The 12334-nt window shown below is 40.7% G+C and overlaps 1 protein-coding gene across 2 annotated transcripts in view; it reads left to right on the top strand.

Annotated features, from left to right (window-relative positions):
• Nucleotides 1-243: 243 nt before the first annotated feature.
• The window catches only part of SLC38A1 (solute carrier family 38 member 1), a 37609-nt gene continuing 25518 nt past the window's right edge, over nucleotides 244-12334 (top strand). For both annotated transcript variants that reach the window (XM_056847659.1, XM_056847661.1), the window contains exons 1-3: nucleotides 244-400; nucleotides 3983-4058; nucleotides 6203-6318. In XM_056847659.1, coding sequence (XP_056703637.1) covers nucleotides 282-400; nucleotides 3983-4058; nucleotides 6203-6318 — 311 coding nt within the window. In that variant the 5' untranslated portion in view covers nucleotides 244-281. The remainder of the gene's footprint in view (nucleotides 401-3982; nucleotides 4059-6202; nucleotides 6319-12334) is intronic.

Genomic DNA, 12334 nt, shown 5'->3' with positions numbered 1-12334 from the left:
AAAATACAGGAAAACAGGTTTTAGTTTGTTATTTGAAACTCTATCAGCCTTTCTATACTGATTGCAGAAAGTTATAAATTTAGACCCTTCAGTTCAGTAGTCCAAGATAAGTTCCTGATTCCAAAATACTAATGATGGTTTTTTAAAAATTCTTGGTGGCCTTTAATTTTCTTCTAACACCCCACCCCCCAATCTTCCCCTTTTCAGTTTGTCCCTCACGTTGTGGCTATTGGAAATCCTCAAGGACCAAGCAAACTTCAGAAAGGGTTTCTTAAACCGAGATGCCATTCAAAACAGGACTAGAATTAACTGAGCTGCAGAACATGACGGTCCCGGAGGATGACAACGTCAGCAATGATTCTAATGATTTCACAGAAGTAGAAAATGGCCAGATGAATAGGTGAGTACTTTTCCATTGCTCAAGCTTTACCATGTGAAAACACACTGGGTTAAAAACAGCATTTCTGATTTGAAACATGACTGATACATTATTCATGACTGAGTCATGCCCCATTTAAAGATGTAATTTGGATTTCATACTTGTCCTCTGTTGGGCATCAGTGGTTATAGTGCAAGATGCATAGACTACTAATTTAAAAGCCAATATGCTACAAATTTACAAACATACCATGTAACCAAAAAGTCGGCATTTAAAAATGACTGGTCATTCAAAACACAAAGTCCAAATCAAATAATAACGTTAGACATGTGGAAAATATTTTGACCACAGAAAATTTCCACTGATGTAAGGGGAGAGATTTGTGCCAGTTTCCCTCTTCCCCTGTCGTGCTATTTCTAGGGGTCTTTGTCCCCTCCCCCTGGAACAATATTTCTGGGGGAATTTTGGGCTGCAGCAGGAGAGGAGAGCTGGAGATGTCCTGCTCCACTGGCAGCAGTTCCTTCTTTCAGATGAGATTTTGAACAGGATCCAACCCGTGATGTGAACGTTGATGCCTGAGGCATCTGAGGATGGGGTGGGGGAAACCCAGACATGCTTGGCTATCTAGCCACAGAGGGCTGGAGTGTTTGAATGCACTGCAATTACAAGTGTGGTGACAATGCGTTGGAAAACACAAATTCATCTGCAAGTGGGGCCACAATCTTCCAGCAGAAGGCTGTTCAGGAGAGCCATTTGTATCTGGGGAAGGCCCCTTTGGTCAGAGGAAAGTGCCACCTAGTGGAATGGATCTGTGGGATCCAGCTCTGCATTGCTTCTGAACTAGAAAAGATCTAAAATAGTTCTGCTAAAAAAATTTTTAGGGCTTTACTAGAAGTAAGACCAGGAGATTTGTTGATTTGTGCAGATAGCAGCCATGGTAATTCAAAATGAAGCAGCAGGAGGGGGCTAACCTATTTTTTCCCTTTACCATTTTTTACAGTCTCAGTTCCACCCCAGTTGTTTTTTTGACCAATGGAAAAAATACAAGAGCTGTAATGTTTCTTCTGTAAGGCAAATAGCAGAGGAGGGAGAAACTGAGATTAAGAAAACAGTGTGTGGGGGAGCGTGGTGTAATGGTTAATAGCTGTGGACTCTAATCTGGAAAACCAGGTTTGATTCCCTACTTCTCTACATGAGCAGCAGACTCTAATCTGATGAACCGGGTTGGTTTCCCCACTCCTCCACATGAAGCCTGCTGGGTGACCTTGAACCAGTCACAGTTCTCTCAGAACTCTCAACCCCACCTACCTCACAAGGTTTCAGTTTTGTGGAGAGGAAGGGAAGGTGATTGTAAGGCAGTCTGAGACTCCTTAGAGGTAGAGAAAAGCGGGGTATAAAAACCAACTCTTCTTCTTTCCCATACATGCCAAATGTGGGAACCCCACAGATGCTCCATTCACAGATATTCTGTTGTCCTATTGAAAGTCCTTCAGTTCAATGCATATAGAGAAGAATACAGCCAGGATTTATGTTGCACAGAATTTTAATTAAATTTATTTTTCATTAATACCTTACTTTTTCTCCCCAGTGGGGATCCAAAGTAGCTTAACATCATTCTCCCATTTTAACAGGTAGGTTAGGCTAAGAGTGAGTGATCTGCTGAAAGCTTGGCAGGAGATTGGAACTGAGGTCACCCAGATTCTTGTCTGATACTCAGAGCACTACACCACACCTGTTATACCTCCTGAAGCTGGTTATGCGGCGTTTTAATACCTTTAGTCTGCAACAGATTCATTAAACCCATTTTATACTACATTAAACCCATTTCATACTACACCAAGGCCAACTCCATTCCCTGCCTGATACCAAACTCTGCACACTCTTTTGGAGATCACCTTCTGTTCTGCAGCAGTAGTACATTAGAACCTCTGCATTCATGAAGAACATATCATACAGCCAGCCTAGGGTGGTGCCTCTTCAGAATATAAACATATGAAGCTATCGTATAGCCACTAAGACCATTGGACCATACAGCTTAGGACTGTCTGCTCTGATTGGCAGTGGCTTTCTGAGGTCTCACGCAGTAATAGGTCTTTCACAAACTAGTGGTTGAACTTGGGACCTTCTGCCTATGCTCTAATTCTGTCATGGTCCCTCCCCTGTTTTATTAGAAGAGGGGGCTGTATGTTTGAATGTTCCACCATGGCAAAAATTCTCTGCCTATAAAAAGTCAGAACATCAGAAAGAAGGGATAAAGCCAAGCCTTTTCTTTAATAAGCTAGTTTTCCGCACATAACCAGGCTATTAAAAAATAGAGAGGGGGCATTCAGCATCCATTCCTCCACCTGCAGGCTGGTGTGGGGTCCCAGGAGGTGTCATGCTATTTATTGCATTTGCGGCAAGCAAACTAAAAGCTAAATAGGTCAAATCTGTATTTGGTTCATCCTGAGTCAGAATAAAAAGCTCTCTTTTCAATACAGTCTACACTGTGTGTACATCTTGTGGTTTTACTGACTTTATTAATTGTGATGTACGATCTTTGTTTTTTAATTGCTAGAGTAAGGTCGTTACTGTAATCTCGGATAGAAAGTGTGCAGCTAACATCAGCGATATGAATACTTCTGTTTGTCTTAGTAGGGGGAGGGATTAAAGGCTTGGAAATGAAAATGTGTCTCATGCCATGAAAATGTACCTCATCATGCTATGGAATGTCCATAGCATTAGCAGTCTGAAGAATTCACTATTTTAAAAAGACTACGTTGGATCCCATGACTCGTTTCGGCTAAGTTGTATCCAGTGACTTCTTTCCACAAAAGGCCCTGAGCAGCCAACCCATCTATGCATTGACTCAGATTGGGGTGGAGGAAGCACAGGTATGTCTCCCTGTGAATGTAAAGTCACCTGCACAGTCTGGATGTGTGGAGAAAGTTCCTGTGCGTACACTCCCCTCCCCGTGATCAGCAGTGTTGCTTTCCTAATGTTGCAGATCACAGGGAGGGGGCATTTCTTCCATGCATTTGCACCATGCAGACAATCTCTCAGAGGTGGGGGGTGGGTCCAGCACACTTGCACTTGCTCTCCCTCCCCATGTGCTGAGTCAACACATAGACAGCTTGTGCCTACTGTGGTGTTTGACCCAGTCAGACTTAAGACTTGTCCCATTGGTTTCAATGAAGAAGCATTTGCTCTGACTAAAATAAAGCTTCCAAGTGCTTTGGTTTATTTTCCCTCTCTGTTTACTCAAACAAGGGGCTACCCAAAGAAATCTCGCCAAATCAGAAATTACTCAGGGAAGCCCTTTCTTGTATAACTGCAATGTGGGAGCTGGGTTCTTACAGTGGTGTAGTTGTGATCTGGTCCCACATATCTATTTCAGATGAGCATTTCTTTTGACCACATTTCTGTAGTCTTTTCTTGGGTGCCGTGTCCTGCCACATCTACATTATTTACATATATTCATTCTAGCTTCTTGTTCTGTATTGAGACAATATGCACTAATATGGAACTAGTGTAAAACTAAACTGAATAACAATTACAGGTCAAAAATAACATAAATGCTTTTTCTTGTTAAAATAAAAATTGTGCTGTGGTGTTTCTTTTCAGCAAGTTCATTTCTGACCGTGAAAGCAGAAGAAGCTTAACCAACAGCCATTTGGAGAAGAAGAAATGTGATGAATATGTAGGTTCTCCTCTTTTTATTTATTTATTCATGACCTACTTTTTTCTCCATTGGGGACCCAAAGTAGCTTAAAGAATACAAATGTACAGTCTTAATGGGCATACAATAGGGCAAAATGAATTTGTTGGCCTGATGCATTAACTGCCCCAGGTGATAGACCAAGAGCCGTTTTACTCTTGCTAAAGGCTCAGGTCTCTGGCTATGCCCTGGCTTTAATACCTGCATCAGGAAGGGAACCTAAAGGTCAGCCCAGATCTTACAGAGTTGGCAGATGTGTTCTCAAGATTCCCCTCTCTTCCTTCTCCTAAAGACAGTCTCCTTAATCTAGCTTTCATGTGGGAGCTGCAAGGCACCCTAGGGTCTTCTTTACAGGCAGGACATGCGGCATCCGCTTCAATTAGAAGGATATCATGCTTCACTTCTGCCACTGCTTTTTATCACCACAAAATAAAACCACATCAGAGTTAAAATGACATCAGAGAACAAACAGCAGGGAAAATGACCACCAACATATCCATAGAATATTTAAGTTACATTCTCCAAGGTCCTGCAGTATTCCACACTTGGAATACTGTGTGCAGTTCTGATCACCACACCTAAAAAAGGATATTGCAGAGCTTGAGAAGGTGCAGAAAAGAGCAACCAAAATAATCAGGGGGATAGAGCAACTGCCCTATGAGGAGCGGTTAAAACGCTTAGGGCTATTTAGCTTGGAAAGAAGGCGGTTAAGGGGAGACATGATAGAGGTGTATAAAATTATGCATGGTATGGAGAGAGTGCACAGGGAGAAGCTTTTCTCCCTCTCTCATAATACTAAAACGGTGGGTCATCTGCTGGAGCTGGAGGGTGAAAGATTCAAAACTGATAAAAGGAAGTATTTCTTCACACAACGCATAGTTAAATTGTAGAATAGTAGAACTCCCTGGTGATGGCTTCCAACTTGGAGGGCTTTAAGAGGGGAGTGGACATGTTCATGGAGGAGAGGGCTATCCATGGCTAGTCATGATGCATACCTATCCTCTCTAGTATCAAGAGGAGCATGCCTATTGTATTAGGTGCTGTGGGACAAGCAGGATAATGCTGCTGCAATTGTCTTGTTTGGGGGCTTCCTGGGGGCACCTGGTTGGCCACTGTGTGAACAGACTGCTGGAATTGATGGACTTTGGTCTGATCCAGCAGGGCTTTTCTTATGTTCTTACTTTAAATATGTCTTCATCTGTCTTGGAAATGAAACAAATCCAGAAGACAGATGAACCTCCTGGGGGGAGTGAGATGTACAACTTCAGGGCGGCCACTAAAAAGACCCTGATGCTGTCAACGGCAAGCCTAAATCTACCTGAAATGGTACCTTGGACAGAAAGTCAGTGTCAGATATTCATGAGTGGGAGGATCTGCATTTTTTAAAAAAAAAATCTGTGCACCTTTTTAAAAAGTGTGAACAGCCTAAAATCAAGCCAGCAGCAGCACGTCAGCCAATTCTCATGCAATAGGCAGTAGCAACAGTGAACGAAGAAAGTTTAAAAGAAGAAGCTCCTGTTCATAGAAAAGCTCTATGTGCACACAGAGCTTTGAGTTGTGCAATGGAGGCACAGATGAATGCTGTAAAAAAAGAAAGAAAGCCTGTCCAATTAAGTTGAACAAGAAAGGTTTAAATTCACCTGGAGTTCAACAGCAAAGTCTGTGCCAGTCCTTTCACTGTGTTTTTTTTTCCCCCTCAGCTGCCTAATACATAAAACCCAGTACACCCACAAGTGGTCCTTGTGAAGGTCCTTTTAAAAATATTAACAAGTGTCTGGCCTGTCCATAGGGGAATAAATCTTAAATCATTATCGATATTTGCCCTTTTCTGTTAGCATGCAGTTATGTTATTCTTCTACACTGTTACTGTGTTCTTGACTGTGATTGTGTTTTTTTAATTCTCCTACACTGCTATTATGTTCTTGACCATATTTCTGCTCCTCTCACTGAACTCCTGTGGGCAAATAATCAAATATCAGACTCCAAATGGATCTTGTGGATTGAACAAGTGAATGGAAAATAAGCGTTGGAATGCTTCTCAAAATGAGCATCAGATATAAAAACTGTCATTTAAAATAATATGGTGTAAGCTTATAAGAAGGATGATTTTTGTCAAATCTTTACAGATTCCAGGCACAACGTCATTGGGAATGTCTGTCTTCAATCTCAGCAATGCTATCATGGGCAGTGGGATATTAGGACTTGCCTTTGCCTTGGCCAACACAGGGATTGTGCTCTTTTTGTAAGTAGTCTTTGTGGATGGTGTCTCTTTCACTTTGACTAAAGCCCTGTTCACAAATTACAGTGAATGCATGTTCTATCTTTGTATAGTATACACTGGATTTTCCTTTACATTAGCGTCCAGCAATTCTCATGTTACATTCAATGCATGTACAGCTGAACTTGTGATTTACACCCCACATTATCCAGGTACTGAACTCCAGTTTCATTTGTAAAGTGAACACACACTGGCTCTTTCTTACGGAAAGATGCAGAATGTGTGCGCATTCATTGCAACTTGTCAGCCTTTGTCTTTCAAATGCTGAATTATTATAATTGTGAACAGCAATATAAGAAAGGTGATTAGCACATATGTCTGTTGAACAAATGGTTAGAAACATGCTATTAAATGACATGGTTCTGATCTAATCCCTGGCCATCTACCCTTAGAAAATGAGATTCATGTGATAATACTTTAAAGTACTCCATTTAAAAATAGGGCACTTCAAAGAATGAAATCCATAAAGTGGATTATCTAACTCTGAGCTAGTAGTTGTTTCAGGCTTGTGAATCCTAAGAAAAATAAGAGCTTCTACTTTATTTTACTTCTAAGAAAGTATGGTTAGGATACAAGCCTTTCACAGTTTGCAACACTGACATATGGAGTTGTATCCTACTACATTATTTAACCATTGTGTTTGATGGGACTTGTTTATTAAAACATATGGTTAATATAAACCTGTTGGAAGATTCTGTAGAATGCAGTGCACGAAAAACTGTAGCTTCCAGGGGTCAGAAAAGGGCCAAACTGAGGGATTCTCAGATTTTTGTAAGGGGATTTTGTCTTAGTGCAGGACCTACTAGTCGGTATTCCAGTTTGACCAGTAAATTACACATCTATTAGCCTTGACTGCTGTATTGTCCTCAGCATCCATTACTGACATTTTGGTTGCCCACCCATAAGAGTGCCAGAAGAGCTGGTATGTCCCAATTTGTTGTTTAAGAATCCCTGTCTAAACTGAAATATGTGGATTCTTCATCCATAGTCCTCTCCTTAACAGCAGAAGGTCACATTGCATGAAGGCACATTTATGATTAAATTTCTCTGTGTGTATTCAAAGCACTGATTGTTTCAGTATTTTGGAAGTGCTAAAGAGTGAAAAAGAACATGGCAGTGACTTCACAGTCTAAAAAAAAACTGTGAGGCACAGTTTTTTAGTGTCCCAGAAAAGGAGGTCTCTTGTAAACCAGACACATTTTATAGATTAAAAGTGGACCAGTGCCACACAAACACATGCAAAAATGCTTAAAAATAGCTGAAACTCCAGAAAGAGGTATTTCATATTTTTAATGGATGAGATTTTTAAAGCTGTTTACATTCCACATCACATGAATGTGATTGTACAGGGAGAAATAGAGGCTCTGCAATCTTCTGCACATTTATTTGTGAAGTTAAGTCCATTTGAACCTGGTGTAACTCACTGCTGAGTAAACTTATGTAATAGGAAGAGACAACATGGGGACCAACCACACTGAAATGCATCACTGTGCTTTTGTTCAATTTCCATTTTTACCAGTAGAACTTGTGCAGGAGAAACTTCTGGCCCATGCCTTACATGTAAAGCAAGTTAAACAATTGCACCAGTACAAGCTTGGCCTTGAATGGGGTACTCAATACATAGATTTGTTGCTAAGTATCTAATGAGAACTCTGAGTATCATGAAGGAACAACTGTGTGCTTCAGCCTCAAGGATAACCCTTCATACCCCTATGGAGGCTGGTGTGTGTGTGTTTTGTTTTGTTGTTTTACAATGTAACTAAAAATTGTTATTTCTCAAGTCTAGCTGTGGTTACACTGTTTGAATATTGCAGTGGATCCTGGATCTTACATGACCATAGTGGAAACGGAATGAAACTTTAAAAAACGCTTCTTAATCTGAGCTGTTAGCACTTCTGGAATCACAGAATAAGTCTGCACGATGTCCAGATCTAAAGGAGAATTTGGGGAGGGATTCTGAACTTAGTGCACTAAAGTACTGTGAATTCTTGGGCCTCTTTAAGATGTAGTGCGCTTCCCCCACCCCACCTCTCCCAGCTACTTTGAAGTTGTTTTCTGTTCTGAAGAAGTGTTCTTTAAAAAAAAAAAACAGGTTCTGTGTGGGTGAGCAACACTAATCCAAAACTAGTTTTGGTGGTAAGCCACTTGGATTGGGGCTGAGCTGAATCAAGTGCAAAACACCAGGAAGTTTATCCACTGCTTCTCTCCTAATTAAACTACTTAATTTCTCTGCTTCCCCCCCCATCATCTTCTTCTTGTCATTGCCTAAACGTAGATGGTGGGAGTGGGGGGCTTCCCGACGTTCTCCGGCATCATTTACTCCTGTTTTCTCTTTACCACACTCTTTCAGTCATGCCTGCCCAAAACCACTCAGCTGAGGGGAAGTGGGGAGAGCAAAGGCTGTTAGCAAGAAAAGTCGATGAAGGCTTTGGGTTTTTTTTTTTTAATAGTGGATTTTTACAGGCACTCTTTGTTTGCCTAGTTTAATATATGAAACCAGAGAACAGTTTTGGGCACTGCAGAATACACTCAGCTTCCCTGCATATGTTTTGAATTTGTAGAAAGCCAGTGGTGTTAATGTTTTCATACCACTCCATGGGATGGTACTGGCACTAGTCTGTCTGTCTGAGCCGCAATCCCTACAACAAGCAGTCTTTTCATGCCACTTTACTGGAAGCCATGGAAAAAGCCAGGTTTACACACAGCAATCTGTAAAAGCTTTAAGGGCAGGGAAGGACAGCAGATTAGAAAATTGTTCCTTTTTTCTTTTTCTTTTTTCCTTCTACAAGACCATCCATCATTTGCCAACTCTATGCACTTTGTTCCTGTCTCTTTTGCAGAAACTATTAATTGGGGCTGGCTAAGAGGCGTCTGTGATTAAATGCCGACCACTAGAGGTTTCTTCCTACTCAAACACTGGCTAAAGCCACTGCTGCTTGAACTGAAGCAAGTTCAGCAGTAGTTATAACTAGATTATTTTAAGAACTGCTGTGTGATCCTGCTCAACCATTAAGGAATGCCAAACAAATTCTCGAGATATACAGTATCTCAGTCTGGTTTTTCCCTCTATGCCAAATTGGTTGCAAGTGAGACTCAGTACTCATTATATACTCTTGGATCCACATTTTATGTGCAAAGGATGTTTTCTTTCTTCAAGGAGTCCCACAGGAATGATGTTTTTCCAAACAGCCCTTACAGCACCTGACAGATGTGCCAAGGACATTATTAATTTCCTTGTCAAAAACAAAGGACAATAGAATGAGTGGGGATTGTTACAGCAGCATAGAGTTCCTGATTGTGTTAAGAGTGTAAAATAGTTTCTTAATGACTCTGTTCAAACAAACTAAAAAGTCAATGTGCTGGTAATTGACTTTCATAGGCCTTTTATACACAGGTTGTTTCCATTGCATATGCTGCTCTCTCCATGCACTGTATTTGCAGTCGAATTCTCAAATCATTCTGCACAGGGGACTGAATCTGACCAACACTTGCTGTGAAACTGACCAAATAAGCAGCCTCATAGACCAAATAAGCAGCCTCTCCAGCTTCCAGGGGAGGGTTTGGATGAGGGGGAAAGACAAATGGGAGGGAGAAGTGAGAATGGGCATGGGGAGAGAGCCCCAAATTGACAAGTATGCACAGGACGAGCTTTCAATTTGGGATTGAAGCAGACATTAAACTCAGGGAAAAACAGCATCCACAAAACTTGGGGGAAACGCAAGGGGAGAGCAAGGTGACTTCTAAAGGTTGGAAAATACATGCATAATGAAAACAAAGTCTCAAAGGGCTTGACGGCGACAGGAAAAAAAAACCATGCATAAAAGGCCATACTGTATTAATGCTATTAGTAGATATTCTCTATCTCTGAAAGTGTACTCAAAAAACTGTACCCAGAGTAGTGTACTCAAAAAAAACTGTACCCATTATATAACAGCATTTTATCAACCTAAACAAAGGACTGTGAGCTACTGAATGTATTTACTTCAAATTGTTTATACTACTGCAGCAATTTGTATCGGTCAGATACATTAAAAATATATATTAGGATATGTCAGTGTAAATACCAAGAACCAAAAATCTATTTGGCCAAAATCTATTTATGGAAGGAATTTTTATAAAAGGCAATCAGCACATTTTAGGCAAACATGAACATTGGCCTATTGAGGCTTTTAAAAAATTGTAACCCAAAGGATTGGTTTGGAACATAGATGTTGTTCTAGGCAGATAAAACGTGAAATTCTGAATGTATAATTTGATCAGCCTGACTGACCTTCATAAACCTTTAGCCCAAGAGAAACCAAAACTGTAAAACAATCTCTATGTCCAGAACAGAGTCTTAAACTTTTTTTAGTATCTCAAGATTGATATTGTTCAGCAATTCTATGGATGGGAACATTTCAAAGCAGAGCTCTGCACAGCTTGTTAACATAACTAATGTATAAAGTAAGCATTTGGAAGGAGACTGATTTGGGGCATTTGCTGTAGCTTTAGTCAAACACATCAGGAATACTTTATGTATCTGCGTCCGACTATAAGGAAACCCATTTGCAGCTCATAACATTGCTGCTTCAGTAACCTTGAGTGGGTAGGGGAGCTGGGGGGGAAGAGAGATTAATTTTGTATAACTTGAAAGATTTCCAGTTCTTCCTTGCTCTACCACTCATCTCCATAGAAAATATGGATAATGACTTTCCCAACAAAGATTTTGATTTATCAGAACTAGCAAGTGGCGTTAAAAGTCTAGAATTGCATGAATGCTGCACTCCATAAACAGAATAAGGCACTCCATAAACAGAATGACCAGATATTGAAAGTTTTTTGTTCTGTTCAGTACTGCAGCCATTTGTACTTTGGCAAAGAGCAGTCCTTGGGCATTTAGAAAGGATGGAACTGATTACTATGAGCCAGTATGGGTATCTCAAGAATAAATCATGTCAGACGAATCTTTTTTTGAGAACGTTACTACCTTGCTGGATCAGGGAATGCTGTAGACATAGTTTATCTTGGTTTTTGTAAGGCTTTTGATAAGGTTCCACATAATATTCTTGTTGAGAAATTGAGAAAATATGGTTTAGATCCTATTACGGTTAGGTGGATCTGTAATTGGTTGACAGATCGCACCCAAAGAGTGCTTGTTAATGGTTCCTCATCCACTTGGAGAAGAGTGACTAATGGAGTGCCTCAGGGATCTGTCCTGGGCCCTGTGTTGTTCAACATCTTTATAAATGATTTGGATGAAGGAATAAAGGGGATGCTTATTACATTTTCAGACAATACTAAATTGGGAGGGGTAGCAAATATGGTAGAAAACAGAGCTAGGATACAGGTTGGAGAATTGGGCTAAAACTAATAAAATACATTTCAACAGAGATAAATGTAAAGTTCTGCATTTCGGTAGGAAAAATCAAATGCATAATTATAGGATGGGGGAGACTTGTCTTAGCAATAGTGTGTTCGAAAAGGATCTAGGGGTCTTAGTAGACCGAACACTGAACATGAGTCAGCAGTGTGATGTGGTAGCTAAAAAGGCAAATGCGATCTTGGGCTGTATCAACAGAAGTATCATGCCCAGATCATGTGAAGTGATTATATTGATTTACTCTGCTGTGGTTAGACCTCACCTAGAGTACTGCCTTCAGTTTTGGGCACTACAATTTAAGAAGGATGTAGACAAGCTGAAACGTGTCCAGAGGAGGGCAGCGAAGATTGTGAGGGGTCTGCAGACCAAGTCCTATGAGGAAAGGTTGAAGGAGCTGGGTATGTTTAGCCTGAAGAGGAGATAACTGAGAGGTGATATGATAACCATCTTCAAGTATTTGAAGGGCTGTCATAAAGAGGATGGTGCCGAGTTGTTTTCTGTTGCCCCAGAAGGTCGGACCAGAACCAACGGGTTGAAATTAAATCAAAAGAGTTTCTGGCTAAACCTTAGGAAGAACTTTTTAGCAGCTAGAGCAGTTCCTCAGCGGAACAAGCTTCATCG

The sequence above is a fragment of the Euleptes europaea genome, chromosome 3 (assembly GCF_029931775.1).
Source record: "Euleptes europaea isolate rEulEur1 chromosome 3, rEulEur1.hap1, whole genome shotgun sequence".
NCBI classification, from domain to species: Eukaryota; Metazoa; Chordata; class Lepidosauria; order Squamata; family Sphaerodactylidae; genus Euleptes; species Euleptes europaea.
This window is presented reverse-complemented; position numbering and strand designations above follow the sequence as displayed.